This window comes from Heterodontus francisci, chromosome 16 (assembly GCF_036365525.1).
Source record: "Heterodontus francisci isolate sHetFra1 chromosome 16, sHetFra1.hap1, whole genome shotgun sequence".
NCBI lineage: Eukaryota > Metazoa > Chordata > Chondrichthyes > Heterodontiformes > Heterodontidae > Heterodontus > Heterodontus francisci.
The window spans coordinates 31,524,243-31,542,245 of record NC_090386.1 but is presented as its reverse complement, the minus strand read 5'-3'; the positions used below and the strand labels follow the sequence as shown (position 1 = coordinate 31,542,245).

The window sequence follows — 18,003 nt, the reverse complement described above, 5'->3', positions numbered from 1 at the left end:
TTGCCCAGCTATATCCTGTACACAAAAAGCAGGTCAAATCTAATCTGGCCAATTACCGCCCCAACAATTTACTCCCAACCATCAGCAAAACAATGGAAGTTGTCATCAACAGTGCTATCAAGCAGCGCTTACATGGCAATAACCTGTTCAATGACACTCAGTTTGGGTTCCACTAGGGCCACTTGGTTCTGACCTCATTACAGCCCTGGTCCCGACATGGATAGAAGAGCTGAACTCGAGGTGAGGTGGGAGTGATATCAAGGCAGCATTTGACCGAATGTAGCATCAAGGAACCGTAGCAAAACTGGAGTCAATGGGAATCAAGATGGGTGCAGCTCCAATAACACTCAAGAAGCTCAACACCAACCAGGTCAAAGCAGCCGGCTTGATTGTCACCCCATCCACCGCCTTCAACATTCAGTCCCTCCACCACCGACACACAGTGGCAGCAGTATGTACCATCTACAAGATGTACTGCAGTCATTCACCAAGACTCCTTCGACAGCACCTTACAAACCTGTGACCTCTACCACCTAAAAGGACAAGGGCAGCAGATGCATGGGACCACCACCACCTGCACGTTCCCTCCAAGCCACACACCATACTGACTTGGAACTATATCGCCATTCGTTCACTACAGCTGGGTCAAAATCCTGGAACTCCCTTCCGAACAGCACTGTTGGTGTGCCTGCACCTCAAGGACTGCAGCGGTTCAAGAAAACAGCTCAGCACCACCTTTTCAAGGGCAATTAGGGATGAGCAATAAATGCTGACACAGCCAGCGATGTCCGCATCCCCAAATGAATAAAACAAAACCAGGACGAAAACTGTCTGCTGGTTGGAGTCATACCTAGTACAAAAGGAAGATGGTTGTCATTGTTGGAGTCAACCATCTCAGTTCCAGGACATCCCTGCTGAAGTTCCTCAGGGTAGTGTCTTATGGCCAATCATTTTCAGCTGTTTTATCAATGACCTTCTCTCCATAAGGTCAGAAGTAGGGATGTTCACTGTGCAATATTCAGCGTCACTTGCAACTCCTCAGATACTGAGATAGTCTGTGTCCAGATGCAGCAAGACCTGGATAACATCCAGGCTCGGGCCAATAAGTGGCAAGTTACATTCGCGCCAAACAAGTGCCAGGCAATGACCATCTCCTATAAGAGAGAATCTAACCATCTCCCTTTGACGTTCAATGGCATTACCATTGCTGAATCGCCCTCTATCAACATCCTGGGGCTTAACATTGACCCAGGAACTGAACTGGGCCAGCCATACAAATACTGTGGCCCATCCACCACCTTCAACACACAGTGGTAGCAGGTGTACCATCTACAAGATGCACTGCAACAACATACCAAGGCTCCTTCGTCAGCAGCTGACGAACCCGCAAACTCTACCACCGAGAAGGCGAAGGGCAGCAGATGCATGGGAACACCATCACCTGCAAGTTGTAGAGGGAGAGAGGGAAAGGGGAGAGAGAGCGAGAGATGGAGGGAAAGGAGAGAGAGAGCGAGAGATGGAGGGAAAGGAGAGAGAGAGCGAGAGATGGAGGGAAAGGAGAGAGAGAGCGAGAGATGGAGGGAAAGGAGAGAGAGAGCGAGAGATGGAGGGAAAGGAGAGAGAGAGCGAGAGATGGAGGGAAAGGAGAGAGAGAGCGAGAGATGGAGGGAAAGGAGAGAGAGAGCGAGAGATGGAGGGAAAGGAGAGAGAGAGCGAGAGATGGAGGGAAAGGAGAGAGAGAGCGAGAGATGGAGGGAAAGGAGAGAGAGAGCGAGAGATGGAGGGAAAGGAGAGAGAGAGCGAGAGATGGAGGGAAAGGAGAGAGAGAGCGAGAGATGGAGGGAAAGGAGAGAGAGAGCGAGAGATGGAGGGAAAGGAGAGAGAGAGCGAGAGATGGAGGGAAAGGGGAGAGAGAGCGAGAGATGGAGGGAAAGGGGAGAGAGAGCGAGAGATGGAGGGAAAGGGGAGAGAGAGCGAGAGATGGAGGGAAAGGGGAGAGAGAGCGAGATGGAGGGAAAGGGGAGAGAGAGAGAGATGGAGGGAAAGGGGGGAGAGAGAGAGATGGAGGGAAAGGGGGGGGAGAGAGAGAGAGAGAGATGGAGGGAAAGGGGGGGGAGAGAGAGAGAGAGAGATGGAGGGAAAGGGGGGGAGAGAGAGAGAGATGGAGGGAAAGGGGGGGAGAGAGAGAGAGAGAGATGGAGGGAAAGGGGAGAGAGAGAGAGAGAGATGGAGGGAAAGGGGAGAGAGAGAGAGAGAGATGGAGGGAAAGGGGAGAGAGAGAGAGAGATGGAGGGAAAGGGGAGAGAGAGAGAGAGATGGAGGGAAAGGGGAGAGAGAGAGAGAGATGGAGGGAAAGGGGAGAGAGAGAGAGAGATGGAGGGAAAGGGGAGAGAGAGAGAGAGATGGAGGGAAAGGGGAGAGAGAGAGAGAGATGGAGGGAAAGGGGAGAGAGAGAGAGAGATGGAGGGAAAGGGGAGAGAGAGAGAGAGATGGAGGGAAAGGGGAGAGAGAGAGAGAGATGGAGGGAAAGGGGAGAGAGAGAGAGAGATGGAGGGAAAGGGGAGAGAGAGAGAGAGATGGAGGGAAAGGGGAGAGAGAGAGAGAGATGGAGGGAAAGGGGAGAGAGAGAGAGAGATGGAGGGAAAGGGGAGAGAGAGAGAGAGATGGAGGGAGGGAAAAGAGAGAGAGATGGAGGGAGGGAAAAGAGAGAGAGATGGTGGGAGGGAAAAGAGAGAGAGATGGTGGGAGGGAAAAGAGAGAGAGAGAGATGGAGGGAAAAGAGAGAGAGAGAGATGGAGGGAAAAGAGAGAGAGAGAGATGGAGGGAAAAGAGAGAGAGAGAGATGGAGGGAAAAGAGAGAGAGAGAGATGGAGGGAAAGGGGAGAGAGAGAGATGGAGGGAAAGGGGAGAGAGAGAGATGGAGGGAAAGGGGAGAGAGAGAGATGGAGGGAAAGGGGAGAGAGAGAGATGGAGGGAAAGGGGAGAGAGAGAGATGGAGGGAAAGGGGAGAGAGAGAGAGAGAGAGATGGAGGGAAAGGGGAGAGAGAGAGAGAGAGAGATGGAGGGAAAGGGGAGAGAGAGAGAGAGAGAGATGGAGGGAAAGGGGAGAGAGAGAGAGAGAGAGATGGAGGGAAAGGGGGAGAGAGAGAGAGAGATGGAGGGAAAGGGGGAGAGAGAGAGAGAGATGGAGGGAAAGGGGGAGAGAGATGGAGGGAAAGGGGAGAGAGATGGAGGGAAAGGGGAGAGAGATGGAGGGAAAGGGGAAAGAGATGGAGGGAAAGGGGAGAGAGATGGAGGGAAAGGGGAGAGAGAGAGAGAGAGGGGGGGTAAGGGGAAGGGGAGAGAGAAAGAGGGAAAGGAGAGAGAGAGAGGGAAAGGAGAGAGAGAGAGGGAAAGGAGAGAGAGAGAGGGAAAGGAGAGAGAGAGAGGGAAAGGAGAGAGAGAGAGGGAAAGGAGAGAGAGAGAGGGAAAGGAGAGAGAGAGAGGGAAAGGAGAGAGAGAGAGGGAAAGGAGAGAGAGAGAGGGAAAGGAGAGAGAGAGAGGGAAAGGAGAGAGAGAGAGGGAAAGGAGAGAGAGAGAGGGAAAGGAGAGAGAGAGAGGGAAAGGAGAGAGAGAGAGGGAAAGGAGAGAGAGAGAGGGAAAGGAGAGAGAGAGAGGGAAAGGAGAGAGAGAGAGGGAAAGGAGAGAGAGAGAGGGAAAGGAGAGAGAGAGAGGGAAAGGAGAGAGAGAGAGGGAAAGGAGAGAGAGAGAGGGAAAGGAGAGAGAGAGAGGGAAAGGAGAGAGAGAGAGGGAAAGGAGAGAGAGAGAGGGAAAGGAGAGAGAGAGAGGGAAAGGAGAGAGAGAGAGGGAAAGGAGAGAGAGAGAGGGAAAGGAGAGAGAGAGAGGGAGAGAGGGAAAGGAGAGAGAGAGAGAGAGAGAGAGAGGGAAAGGAGAGAGAGAGAGAGAGAGAGAGAGAGGGAAAGGGGAGAGAGAGAGAGAGAGAGAGAGAGGGAAAGGGGAGAGAGAGAGAGAGAGAGAGAGAGGGAAAGGGGAGAGAGAGAGAGAGAGGGAGGGAAAGGGGAGAGAGAGAGAGATGGAGGGAAAGGGGAGAGAGAGAGAGGGGGGGGAAGGGGAGAGAGAAAGAGGGAAAGGAGAGAGAGAGAGAGAGAGGGAAAGGAGAGAGAGAGAGAGAGAGAGAGAGAGAGAGAGGGAAAAAAGAGAGAGAGCGAGAGAGGGGGGGGGCAGAGCGTGAGAGCGAGAGAGGGGGGCAGAGCGGGAGAGCGAGAGAGGGGGGCAGAGCGAGAGAGGGGGGCAGAGCAAGGGAGCGAGAGGGAGAGGGAGAGGGGGGGAGGAGCGAGAGCGAGAGGGAGAGGGGGGGAGAAGAGCGAGAGGGAGAGGGGGGGGAGAAGAGCGAGAGGGAGAGGGGGGGGGGAGAAGAGCGAGTGGGGAAAAGTGAGAGCGGGGAGAGAGAGGGAGGGAGGGAGGGGGGGTGGTGAATTGGAGTGTTAATTTGAATGTATAGCACAGAAACAGGATGTTCAACCTAACTGATCTATGCTGGAATTTATGCACCGCACAAGCCTCCCATCCTACTTCACCTAATCCTATCAAAATATTGCTTTCTCCCATATATGCGTATGTAGCTTCCACTTAACTCCATCCTATGCTACTCACCTCAACTATTCCTTGTAGTGAGTTCTATATTCTAATTTCCTACAGTTAAAGAAGTTTTTCCTGAATTCCCTATTAGACTTGATTAGTGACTAACTTATGCATGATGCCCATGTCTAAAATGCCAGACCTCACACTTGTCTATATTGATGTTCTTTAACTAATTGTGCACCCATTCAACAAGTTTATTAATGTCGTCATATATTTTGTCATTATCTTCCTTAGTATTAACTATCCCTCCAATTGTGTATTGTCTGCAAATTTTGAAATTGTACCTCTGATTGAATCCAAAACATTTGCATAATTGGTGAACAACAGAGATGCACAGAATCACAGAATTGTTACAGCGCAGGAGGAAGCCATTCGGCCCATTGTGTCTGCGCCGGCTCTCCGAATCAGCCATTCACTTAGTGAACTTATCCTAGCACCAATCCTTGTGGAACACCAATTCCCACCTTTTGTCAGTCTGAGTAATTACCCTTAACCCCTACTCTTTGTTTTCTGTTTCGTAGCCAGCTTGTTGAGAGGATGTGTCTACCGTGGGAGAATCTAGAGCTAGGAGGCAGTTTAAAAATAAGGGGTCTCCCATTTAAGACTGTACAAATCTGCAAAGATTACTGGTAGGTCAGAAAATTGGACAGATTTTAAGAACCTGCATAAAATGACTACTTTCTACCACTATTTAGCGTAGGAGAGAAAGCTAGCTAGTAATCTAAAAACCAATAGTAAGAGTTTCTACAAGTATTTAACTAGGAAAAGAGTAACTAAAGCTCGTCTTGGTTCTCTAGCAAGCAAATCTGCGGAATTGATAATGGATAACAAGGAAATGGCAGAGGTGTCGAGCAGGTATTTTATGTCTGCTTTCCCTGTAGAAGACTTAGAAAATTTCCCAAAGATACTTGAAAATCAAGAGTTGAAAGGGAGGGAGGAACTTAAAACAATCACCATTACAGTAAATGGCAGAACCCTTAGAAATATTGACAGGCAGAGAGATCTGGGCGTACAGGTCCACAGGTCACTGAAAGTGGCAACGCAGGTGGATAAGGTAGTCAAGAAGGCATACGGCATGCTTGCCTTCATCGGTCGGGGCATAGATTATAAAAATTGGCAAGTCATGCTGCAGCTGTACAGAACTTTAGTTAGGCCACACTTAGAATATTGCATGCAATTCTGGTCGCCACACTACCAGAAGGACGTGGAGGCTTTGGAGAGGGTACAGAAGAGGTTTACCAGGATGTTGCCTGGTCTGGAGGGCATTATCTATGAGGAGAGGTTGGAAAAACTCGGATTGTTTTCACTGGAATGACGGAGGTGGAGGGGCAACATGATAGAGATTTACAAAGTTATGAGAGGCATGGACAGAGTGGATAGTCAGAAGCTTTTTCCCAGGGTGGAAGAGTCAGTTACTAGGGGACATAGGTTTAATGTGAGAGGGGCAAAGTTTAGAGGGGATGTGCGATGCAAGTTCTTTACACAGTGGGTGGTGAGTGCCTGGAACTTGCTGCCAGGGGAGGTGGTGGAAGCAGGTACGATAGCGACGTTTTGGAGGCATCTTGACAAGTACATGAATAGGATGGGAATAGAGGGATATGGTCTCCGGAAGTGCAGAAGGCTTTAGTTTAGGCAGGCATCAAGATCGCTTGGCTTGGAGGGCCAAATGGCCTGTTCGTGTGCTCTACTGTTCTTTGTTTTGTTCTTTGTACCAGGGAAAAGGTGCTGGGAAAACTATTAAACCTAAAGGCTGACAAGTCCCCAGGACCGGGTCGCTTGCACCCTAGGATCTTAAAAGAAGTGGCTGCAGGGATAGTAGAGGCATTGGCTATAATCTTCCAAAATTCCTTAGATTCTGGAAGGGACCCGTGGATTGGAAAATAGCAAATGTAGCACCTTTATTCAAGAAAGTAGGCCAGTTAGCCTAACATCTCTCCTAGGGAAATTATTAGAATCTATTATTAAGGAGGTTATAGTGGGATACTTAGACAATCATAATGGAATCAGATAGAGTCAAAGTGGTTTTGTGAAAAGTAAATTGTGTTTAATTTATTAGAGTTCTTCAAGGAAGTAACAAGCAAAGTGGATAAGGGGAACCTGTAGAAGTGGTGTACTTGGATTTCTAAAGGGCATTTGATAAGGTGCTACAGCAAAAGATACTACACAAGATAAGAGCAAATGGTGTAGGGGTAACATATTAGCATGGATAACGGATTGGTTAGCTAACAGGAAGTAGAGAGTACGGATAATTGGGTCTTTTTCATGTTGGCAAGCTGTAACTAGTGGAGTGCCTCAGGGATCAGTGCTGGGGCCTCAAACGTTTACAATCTATATCAATGTCTTGGATGAAGGGACCGAATGTGTGGTAGCTAAATTTGCTGATGACAAAGGAAAGGATGAAAGGAAAGTAAGTTGTCGAGGAGGTAAAGAGTCTAAAAAGGGATATAGATAGGTTAAGTGAGTGGACAAAAATTTGGCGGGTGGAAAAAAGTGAAGATGTCCACTTTGGCAGGAAGAGTAGAAAAGCAGTATACTATTTAAATTTAAATGCAGAACTCAGTGGTACAGAGGGATCTGGGTGTCCTGGTACATAAATCACAAAGTTAGTATGCAGGTGCAGCAAGTGATTAGAATGTTGGTGTTTATTGTAAGGGGAATGGAATATAAAAGTAGGGATGTTTTACTGCAGCTGTACAGGACCTTGGTGAGACTACATCTGGAGTACTGCGTACAGTTTTGGTCTCCTTATTTGAAAAAAGGATATAATTGCATTAGAAGCAGTTCAGATAAGGTTCACTCAACTCATTCCGGGGATAAACTTGATTGAATTTTTCGAGGCGGTGACTAGATGTGTAGGTGAGGGTAAAGCAGTTGATGTAGTCTACATGGACTTCAGTAAGGCTTTTGATAAGGTCCCGCATGGGCGATTAGTTAAGAAGGTAACAGCCCATGGGATCCAGGGCAATTTGGCACATTGGATCCAAAATTGGCTTAGTGGCAGGAGGCAGAGGGTGATGGTCGAGGGTTGTTTTTGCGAGTGGAAGCCTGTGACCAGTGGTGTACAGCAGGGATTGGTGCTGGGGCCCTTGCTGTTTGTAGTATACATTAATGATTTAGACATGAATATAGGAGGTAGGATAAGTAAGTTTGCCGATGACACAAAAATTGGTGGTGTCGTAAATAGTGAGGAGGAAAGCCTTGGATTACAGGACGCTATAGATGGGCTGGTAAGATGGGCGGAACAGTGGCAAATGGAATTTAATCCTGAAACATGTGAGGTGATGCATTTTGGGAGGACCAACAAGACAAGGGAATATACAATGGATGGTAGGACCCTAGGAAGTACTAAAAGGTCAGAGGGATCTTGGTGTACTTGTCCATTGATCACTGAAGGTAGCAGCACAGGTAGATAAGGTGGTTAGGAAGGCATATGGGATACTTGCGTTTATCAGCCAAGGCATAGAATGTAAGAGCAGGGAGGTTATGATGGAACTGTACAAAACGCTAGTTAGGCCACAGCTAGAGTACTGTATACAGTTCTGGGCACCACACTATAGGAAGGATGTGATTGCACTGGAGAGGGTGCAGAGGAAATTCACCAGGATGTTGCATGGGCTGGAGCATTTCAGCTATGAAGAGAGACTGAAAAGGCTAGAGTTGTTTTCCTTAGAACAGAGAAGGCTGAGGGGGGACATGATTGAGGTATACAAAATTATGAGGGGTATTGATAAGTTAGTTAGGAAGAAACTTTTTCCCTTAGTGGAGGGCTCAATAACAAGGGGTCATAGATTTAAGTTAAGGGGCAGGAAGTTTAGAGGGGATTTGAGGAAAGACTTTTTCACCCAGAGGGTGGTTGGAATCTGGAACGCACTGCCTGAAGAGGTGGTAGAGGCAGGAACCCTAACAATGTTTAAGAAGTATTTAGATGAGCACTTGAAATGCCATAGCATACAAGGCTACGGGCCAAGTGCTGGAAAATGGGATTAGAATAGTTAGGTGCTTGATGGCCGGCATGAACACGATGGGCCGAAGGGCCTGTTTCTGTGCTCTATAACTCTATGACTCTCTTAAGGGCCTATCTTATGAAGAAAGGTTGAACAGGTTGGGCCTATACCCATGGGAGTTTAGAAGAATGGGAGGTGATCTTATTGAAACATATAAGATCCTGAGGGGACTTGATAGAGTGGATTTGGGATGATGTTTCTTCTTGTGGGGGAGACTAGAACTATGGGACACAGGCCATCATCCCCAAGTGAAAGAAACATAAATTGGACACATAAAGAGCTTGTGCACACTACCGAATCAATCCAAGACCATGGACTTTAAAAAAAAAAAAAATTTCTCTTGCTCTTCTGAAGTGAATGACAACTATTTGATTTTAGATAGCATCTTTAACATTGAAAATAACATTGAAAAAGGCGCTTTGCTAAGATGTAAGGAAAGAAAATGGCAGCTAAGCCAAAGCAAGAGATATTAGTAGGGATGACCAAAATCTAGTAGAAGTGGATTTTAAGGGTGGCAAGAGAGAGTTGTAAAACTGAGGGGGAAGTAGTCAGATTACTAGCAACTGAGCTGCTCATTCTATGTTTTAAAGTGTTCTTTAAATTCATTACAAGTTTGGTACATCATGTGTCTGCCTCTTCACATTTTTGAAAAGAAACACAAATTGTTGGCAATACAAAACAGGTTATCATTTAAATGAGAATACCCCATTGATTTGGGTAAAGCTATTTTTTTGAAATTTGAGGTTTAATTTTTCTCTTTTGTTTCTCATTTTTGCACAGCTCGAATGTTTAAAGCTAATAGCGTCTCAGAGATTCACAGACAAGCGGATTGGTTATCTTGGAGCTATGCTTCTACTAGATGAGAGACAAGATGTCCATCTACTGATGACAAACTGCCTTAAGAAGTAGGTGCTAATATATCTGGTCCTAAATCATCCCTTTAAACTTCATTTGGTATCACACCATAACCTAAGTCAGTAGTTTGAATAACTTCTAGCTGTCCATTTGGGAGGAATAAATTAATTCCCTCTATTCTCTTCTCTCCATTCCTGAAGACATTGACTCTTGCACTATTATAATTTCACTGGTGCCTGCAGTCCTACAGTATCTAATTCAGGTGATTTTTTTTTTTATCGTTTTGACAGTCTTACAGATTGTGGCGTATACCATAACCAGCCTGGTGCTGTTTTCGTCCACTATATGATAGGTGAGAGTAGTGCAGTTGATGTGGTCTACATAGATTTTAGCAAGGCTTTTGACAAGGTCCCACATGGTAGACTGGTTAAAAAAAAATCTTATGGGATCCAGGGAAATGCAGTAAGGTGGATACAAAATTGGCTCAGTGGCAGGAAACAAAGGGTAATTGTTGACAGCCGTTTTAGCAACTGGAGGGCTGTTTCCAGTGGCATATCGCAGGGCTCAGTAAAGGCTGGCTTGGGTCTGCAAATTAAACGTGACCCGAGCCCGACAGAACCACATCCGACCCGAGCCCAAACCGGCCCAAGTCCTTTCATTTTTTCCCGCGCCTGACCCAACCCAACCTCAGTTAACTTAGCTTCAGTTTTTCACTTTGTTGCTTATCTGCACAAGCTTAAAAAAAACTAAACAACCTTTCAAGTCCAAAAAGTGCATTAACATTGGAGCCACGTACCGGAGGTGGTGATAGAATGTGTCTGACCCGGCCCGATCCAACCCGAGCCTGAATGCCGGACCCGGAAGAGTGGCCCGACCCGAGTCGTCTGGTCCCGTTGGGTTTGGGTCGGGTAGCCATGCTCTAAGGCTCAGTACTGTGTCCCCTGCTTTTTGTGGTGATTATAAGCGATTTGGACGTAAATGTAGGGGTTTGCAGACGACTCAAGATTGTCCGTGGTAGATAGCGAGGACGATAGCTGTAGGCTGCAGGAAGATATTGATGGTCTGGTCGGATTGGCAGAAAAGTCGCAAATGGAATTCAACTTGGAGAAATGTGAGGTGATGCATTTGGGGAGGTCAAACAAGGCAAAGGAATACGTGATTATTAGGTTGGATTAGAATAGGTGCATAATTTTTCGGCTGGCATAGACACAATGGGTCAAGTGGGCTCTTTCTGTGCCTTAAACTTTCTATCATTCTATGATACTATATGTACTGGTTGCATTGGGAACAGGAACCCTGGCTAACTTTTTTTGCACTCCTTAGTATCCGGATACTTAGGCTATCCCTACTGTTGCCCTGTCAAGATCATTTAATAAATTTGAGCCTGTGATCTCTAGCCACCATAGGTTTTGCTACTCTGGGCAGTGCATTTAAACTCTATGTATTGAGGGACAGCTACTGAACAAGCATTTCAATATTGTTAAATATTGCAGATAACAAAAGTTTCACTGTAAGCTGATAGGCAGTGGTATTATAAATGCCAGTGCTCCAGAGTATTGCGTGGTGGAATGGTACAATGCAGTTGAATTCCAGCAGAAGTAAGCTACTGATGCCCATGAATTTAAAAGAAGTTGAAATCTTGTTCAAGCCTGTTCAGCCACCCAGAATTAAGAGAATGAACTTGTACAATAAATGATGGCCAAAACAACGAGTGGAACAGGAAAGCTACAGAGACCTGACCAGTCATGACTGCAGATTTCTGCAGACAAGGAGGAAAACAGTGTAGAAATTAAATCAGCCTTAACTAGTTAGTATGCTCGTGTATTTATATGCATAGGGAACAAGTAAAGGTGATTAGTTTGTGTATTGTTGCATGCAAACATAACATAAAATGCTTTGAACTTCATATTTCATCTAGGGATCAATGCTTTGCACTGACCTGAAAGACAAGTGTACAAGACTCCTTTTAACCCAATATGTAGGAAACCCAGCAAGGGAGGATTTGCTACTAGATCCAGCAACAGAAAATGAGCCAGAGCAGATAAAAGAAGTAAAAGTAGGGGAACATCTAGGCAATGGTGACCATAATATTATGCATGCTTTAAGATAATTGAGAAGGATATAAGGATGACGCAGCTGGGTAATATATTGGAGAAAATCTGATTTTTGTGGGCCTGGGAACAGAACTTGGGGAAAATAAAATGGACAGCAATATTGGTAAACAATGATGTAGAAGAGCAATGGGAAACATTTAAAACTATGTTCAACGGAGTCCAGGCAAAATATTTTCTGTTAAAGAACAAGTACAAGTTAAATGCTAATGAGGCTCCATGGATGAATAAAGACATAGATTTTTTAAAAAAAGAGGGTACGGAAAGAGATGTACACTAAATACATGGATAGCAGGGGAGGCATCACAAGGGAGAGTATGAAGAAATTAGAAGTCAAACAGGAGGGCAAAGGGGAGCTATGAAATTAAATTATCAAGGAATGTAAAACAAAATAGTGAAATATTTTACAGGCACATAAAAGGAAAGTTGGCCACTTAATTTCACTGGCCGTGATAGAGAAACGGTAGAAATATTAAATAATTGCTTCGCTTCATTATTTACCAGGGGAACAGGACAGGTGGACATGACATCAGATGATATTAGAAATGAGCTAACTGCATTTAATATAATAAAAGATGATAGGAAATAAATTAATCAGATTTGAAGATGATAAAGCTTATTACATCGTGGATTACATCCACGCTTTTTGAAAGAATTTAGGGAAGAGAGAATAGAGGCATTGCTACACATTTAATTCATTCATTAGAGAAAGGTGTAGAGGTAGAAAACTGGCAGGTAGTTAACTTTATATCATTATTTAAGAAGGGAGATATGTCTAGGGAGCTATAGACCAGTCAGCTTAACATTAGTGGTAAGAAAAATAATGTAATCCCTACTAAACAACAGCAACTTATATAGCATCTTTAACATAACAAAACATCCCAAGGTGCTTCACAAGATCCATATAAAGCAAAATATGACACCCAGCCACAAAAGGAGATATTAGGTCAGAAGAACAAAAGTTTGGTCAAAGAGAGTTTTAAGGAGGAAAGTGAAGTAGAGAGGCAGAGACATTTAGGGTGAGAATGCCAGAGCTTAGGGCCTATGTAATTGAATGCACGGCCACAAGTGGTGCAGCAAATGCTCAAAGAGGCCAAAATTAGATGAACTCAGATATCTCAGAAGGTTGCAGAGCTGGAGGAGATTATCGAGGTAGGGAGGGATTTGAAAATGAGGATGAGAACTTTAGAATAGAGATATTGCTTGACCGGGAGCCAAAGTAAGTCAGTGAGCACAGGGATAAGTGAATGGGACGTAGTGTAAGTTAAGACATGAGCAGCAGAGTTTTGGCTGACCTCATGTTTACTAAGTGTAGAATGTGGGAGATCAGCCAGGAGTGCATTGGAATAGTCAAATCGAGAGGTCATAGAGTTGTTCAGCACAGAAACAGGCCCTTCGGCCCAACGCGTCTGCGCTGACCATCAAGCACCCATCCATTCTAATCCCATTTTCCCGCACTTGGCCCGTAGCCTTGTATGCTCTGGCGTTTCAAGTGCTCGTCTAAATACTTTTTATATGTTGAGTGTTCCTGCCTCTGCTGCCCCTTCAGGCAGTGTGTTCCAGATTCCAACCACCCTCTGGGTGAAATGTTTTTCCTCAAATTCCCTTTAAACCTCTTGCTCCTTACCTTAAATCTATGGCCCCTGGTTATTGACCCCTCCGCTAAGGGAATATGTTTCTTCCTAACTATCCTATCAATGCCCCTCATAATTCTGACTCGGCGAAGTCGGTGATGTCACGGGGGTGGAAATAGGTGGTTGTGTGACAGTGCAAATTTGTGGTCAGAAGCCCATCTTGGGGCCAAATATAACACCAAGCTTGCAAATTGACTACTTTAGTCCCAATCTCAGACTATTGCTAGGCAGAGGGATGGAGTCAGTAACTGGGGAATTAAGTTTGGAGGGGGGACCAAAAGTAAAGGCTTCAGTCTCCCAATATTTAATTGGAAGAAATTTCTGCTCATCCAGTTCTGGATGTTGGATAAGCAGTCTGATAATTTAGCAACAGTGTTGGAGTTGAGAAAGGTGGTGGTGAGGTAGAGCTCAGTGGCATCAGCGTACAAGTGAAAACGAACGCTGTGCTTTCAGATGATGTTGCATGTCGATGAGAAATAGGGGGCTAAGGATAGATCCTTGGGTGGCACCAGAGCTAACGGTGCAGGAATGGTAAGAGAAGCCATTGGAAGTGAGGCTTTGGCTACAATTGGATAAATATGAATGAGCTCAGATGAGATAGTCCCATCCAGCTGGAGGGCCTTGGAGGAGGATGAGCAAACCAAGCATGAGGATTTATTTCTAGAGGGATAGAACTTAATAGTAAAGAAGTTATGTTAAATGTGTGTTGAATTTTGGTTAGACTGTATTTGGAGTTCTGTGTACTCATTATCACATTGCTGTTGTGGGAGCTTGCTATGCGCAAATTGGCTGCCTCATTACCTACAACAGTGACTACATTTCAAAAGTTCTTCAGCTGTAAAGTATTTTGAGACATCCAGTAGTTGTGAAAAGCGCTGTATAAATGCAAGTCTGTCTTTCTTTACAATTCTGATCACCATATTATTAAAAAATAGAGGTCCTAGGGGTGCAAAAAAGATTTACAAGGATGATAACAGAAATGTGGGGATATACCTATAGAGGTAGGACAAACAGGCTGGGTCTCTTTTTTTTTCTCTTGAAAAGAGAAGGCTGACCTAATAGAGGTCTGTAAATTATGAAAGGTTTGAATAAAGTAGGCACAGGTAGAATAGAGTTATACAGCACAGAAACAGGCCCTTCGGCCTATCGTATCTGTGCCGGCCATCAAGTGCCTAGCTATTCTAATCCCATTTTCCTGCACTTGGCCCATAGCCTTGTATGCTATGGCGTTTCGAGTGCTCATCTAAATACTTCTTAAATGTTGTGAGGGTTCCTGCCTCTACTACCTGTTCAGGCAGTGCATTCCAGAATGTTTCCACTTGTTAATCTGCAGGAAAGGAAAATCAGTCTTGCCCTGGCATGCCTTGTCAGCCTTGCTGATAGGTACACAGGTGAAAGCTTTTCAGGATGGCATTTGAAAATTATGCTGAACAGGATAGGGCCACCCTGCTAGAGGAGGCCCCTGCTAGAGGAGGGCTAAGTGAATTTATGGTGGGTACTGTGAGAGAATTGGGATAAATAGCACTTTTTGGAATTCTGTTTCCATTTCCGAAATGTACCAGTTATTAACTGGAAATGGTTTTCTGTTAACTGATAATTTAATGCTGTTAGCAATGCTGTCAAGAATCAGAGGCAACAGAAGGAAAAACTTTATGTAATGACTGGTTAGGATTTGGAATGCACTGCCTGATGAGGTGATGGAAATAGATTCAATAGTCACCTCAAAATCAAATTGGGTCAGTACTTCAAGGAGAAACATTTGCAGGAAAGAGTGGAGGAGTGGGACTAACTCTTCGAAAGAGATGCTGCAGACTCAATGGGCTGAATGGCTTCCTTCTGTGCTATACTATTCTATGACACTATTCTATGAATGAACTGATTTAAAGTTGTGAATTTTGGAGTCGATGTTTGTGTTTTATAAATATGCTAGTACATTTTATGCTTCTCTACAGTGACTTGAGCCACAGCACACAGTTTGTCCAGGGGCTGTCTCTGTGTACACTGGGCTGCATGGGATCATCAGATATGTGTAGAGATCTGGCTGGTGAGGTGGAGAAATTGTTGAAAAACTCCAATTCATACATCCGTAAAAAGGTGAGACTTCCTCTCCAACAGGTTTATGCATATAAATGGCAAAAATAAAAATGGACAAATGGTGAACTCTACTTACAATAACAACTACTTATATGGCGCCTTATCATAATAAAATGTACCAAGGTGCTTCACAGGAGCAATATAAAACAAAGTATGACACTGAGCCACAAAAGAAGATATTGGGTCCGATGACAAAAAACTTTGTCAGAGGTAGGTTTTAAGGGCTGTCTTAAAGGAGGAAAGTGAGGTGGAGAGGTGCAGGGAGGGTATTTCAGAGCTTAGGGCCTAGGCAATTGAAGGCACAAACAGCAATGGTACAGTGCTTAAAATCAGGGATGTTCAAGAGGCCAGAGTTAGAGGAGCGCAGATATCTAGGAAGGTTGTGGGGCTAGAGGAGATTAGAGATAGGGAGGGGTGAGGCCATGGAGGGATTTGAAAGCAAGGATGAGAATAAATCAAGACATTGCTTGTCCGGGAGCCAGTGTAAGTCAGCAGGCACGAGTGATAGGGGAATGAGACTTTGTGTGAGTTAAGACATGGGCAGCAGAGCTTTGGGTGCCTTCAAGTCTGCAGAGTAGAATGTGGGAAACAAGGTAGTAATGTGTTGGAATAGTCTCTAGGTAATAAAGGAATGGATGAGGGTTTCAGCAGCAGATGAGATGATACAGGGGTGAAGTCAGGCGATGTTACAGAGGTGGAGGTAGGCGATCTTAGTGATGGCTGGAATATGAGGTTGGAAGCTAATTTACCTTATAGCTACTGGAATGTATTTAATCTGGACTTTATCCATTTTGTCTTTCAATAGGTTCCATATCTTGCCCACTGATTTGAACTCCCCATTCTTCCAAACGAATTAATCTGGGCTAAATCCTCTTTGATCCCACTTATATTTACCTAATTTCCAGTCCAGTGTTTTCATCTCTCTCTTTATTTAAACATTCTTGGGTTGTCTACTTGTCTTACTTAATTGCCCAGAACCAAATCTGACACAGCAGAGTTCCTTGTCAAACAGACAGTATACTGATAGCATGGATATCATGGTGTAACTTCCCTCTTTAGAAAGAAGCAAATCCTTCACTTTACCATGAGCAATGCTGTGGGAGATCTGCCATTAATATAAAATTTGTGATATTGCCTTCACATTCTATAAAGCATGCCTCCTCTACCATATTTCTGCCTTTTTGCTTCTGCTGTCCTTTTTCAGTTTAAATTTGCATGTTTAATTATCTTTTAGTGCCTTCATTGAGGTCTTCACTTCAAGACTTCGACCTAGGTTTCAAATATTTTGTGTTGAAAATGAGTTGGAGAGCCTAGAGAATTCTGAAACACTAAACTCAGCTTGCCTTTCACATTTTAAATAGTATTAAATGCTTAATTTTTATAAGACCCGGCAGAGCCAGAGAAGGGAGCTGCAGTGATTTTTTTTTTTGGAGAAACACAGTACAAATTTAATTGAAATATGTATTTTTCTTACATTTGTAATCCTAGAAAACTTTTTGTCTTTTTAAGAAAAATCTAAAATTTTGAAACTTTTCAGTTATACAGTCTGATGACATCATCTGTTCATGTAATTAGTTCATAACATTATTGGACAATCATACTCTAATAATGGATATGTTAGTTATGGAATAAATGTGTAGTCAGAAACTAGAGTATTTAAATGTGTTTCTTGCTTAAAACTGGGTTCTGGCAAGACTCTGGGAAAATAAAAACATAGGAGCAGGAGGAGGCCATTTATCCCTTCGAGCCTGTTCCACCATTCAATGAGATCAAGCTGGTCTGCGAGCTAACTTCCTATAACCCACCTTTGTCCTATATATCCCTCAATACTTTTGGTTAACAAAAATCTCTTAATCTCAGATTGAAAATTAGCAATTGATCTAGCATCACTTGCAGTTTGCAGAAGATAGCTGTAAACATCTACCACCCTTTTCTGTGTAGATGTCTTTTCTGATTTCGTTCCTGAATAGTCTGGCTTGAATTTTTAGAATATGGGCAGTCTAGGACTAAGGAGCAATCAGTAGAAATATTTTCTCTCCATATACCCTATCTATTCCCCTGAATATCTCGAAAACTTCAAACAAATCACCCCTTAACAGTCTTGATTCCAGGGAATACAACACTAGTTTGTGAAATCTCTCATCGTAACTCCCTAGTCGGGGAGAGTTTGCATTTTTAAGTTAAGTAAAGAGTGCACTGAAGTGGCTTGGTGTACACAGTTACACTTGTAATAGTACATTAGCAAAAGTTATACTGATTTTTACCAAAGGTTTCTCATCAGACACAGTACACTGTATGATTTGCCTATAATGGGATAAAGCAGCGTATGAATCAATTAGTGTTAACTCGGTCCACTTTGAGAGATTAAAGGACTACATGTGCACAAGACAATAACTGCTATGCTTCTTTTTTAGGTTGTGTTGATTTATGTTTCAGGAATCAATTAACCTTTATTATAATTACCAAAACTTAGTCTTGTAATGGCATTGTCCATATCCTTGCAATATTAGATAAAGTAGTTTTGGTAATGCACACATGTCCAGTTTGGTCTGTGATATCTGACGAAAGGGGTTACTTTTTTGATTCACTCAGTGTTGGAATATGGTTTTGCTGTTGACTGGTCTGGTTTGGTCAATAATATTTTATTTTGGACTGTTTTGTACG

General features: G+C 44.1%; 1 protein-coding gene across 5 annotated transcripts in view; it reads left to right on the top strand.

Moving 5' to 3' along the window:
- LOC137378047 (AP-1 complex subunit gamma-1-like) overlaps positions 1-18,003 on the top strand; it is a 215,158-nt gene that overhangs the window by 85,324 nt on the left and 111,831 nt on the right. For all 5 annotated transcript variants that reach the window (XM_068048102.1, XM_068048104.1, XM_068048105.1 and 2 more), the window contains exons 3-4: positions 9,426-9,550; positions 15,198-15,339. In XM_068048102.1, coding sequence (XP_067904203.1) covers positions 9,426-9,550; positions 15,198-15,339 — 267 coding nt within the window. The remainder of the gene's footprint in view (positions 1-9,425; positions 9,551-15,197; positions 15,340-18,003) is intronic.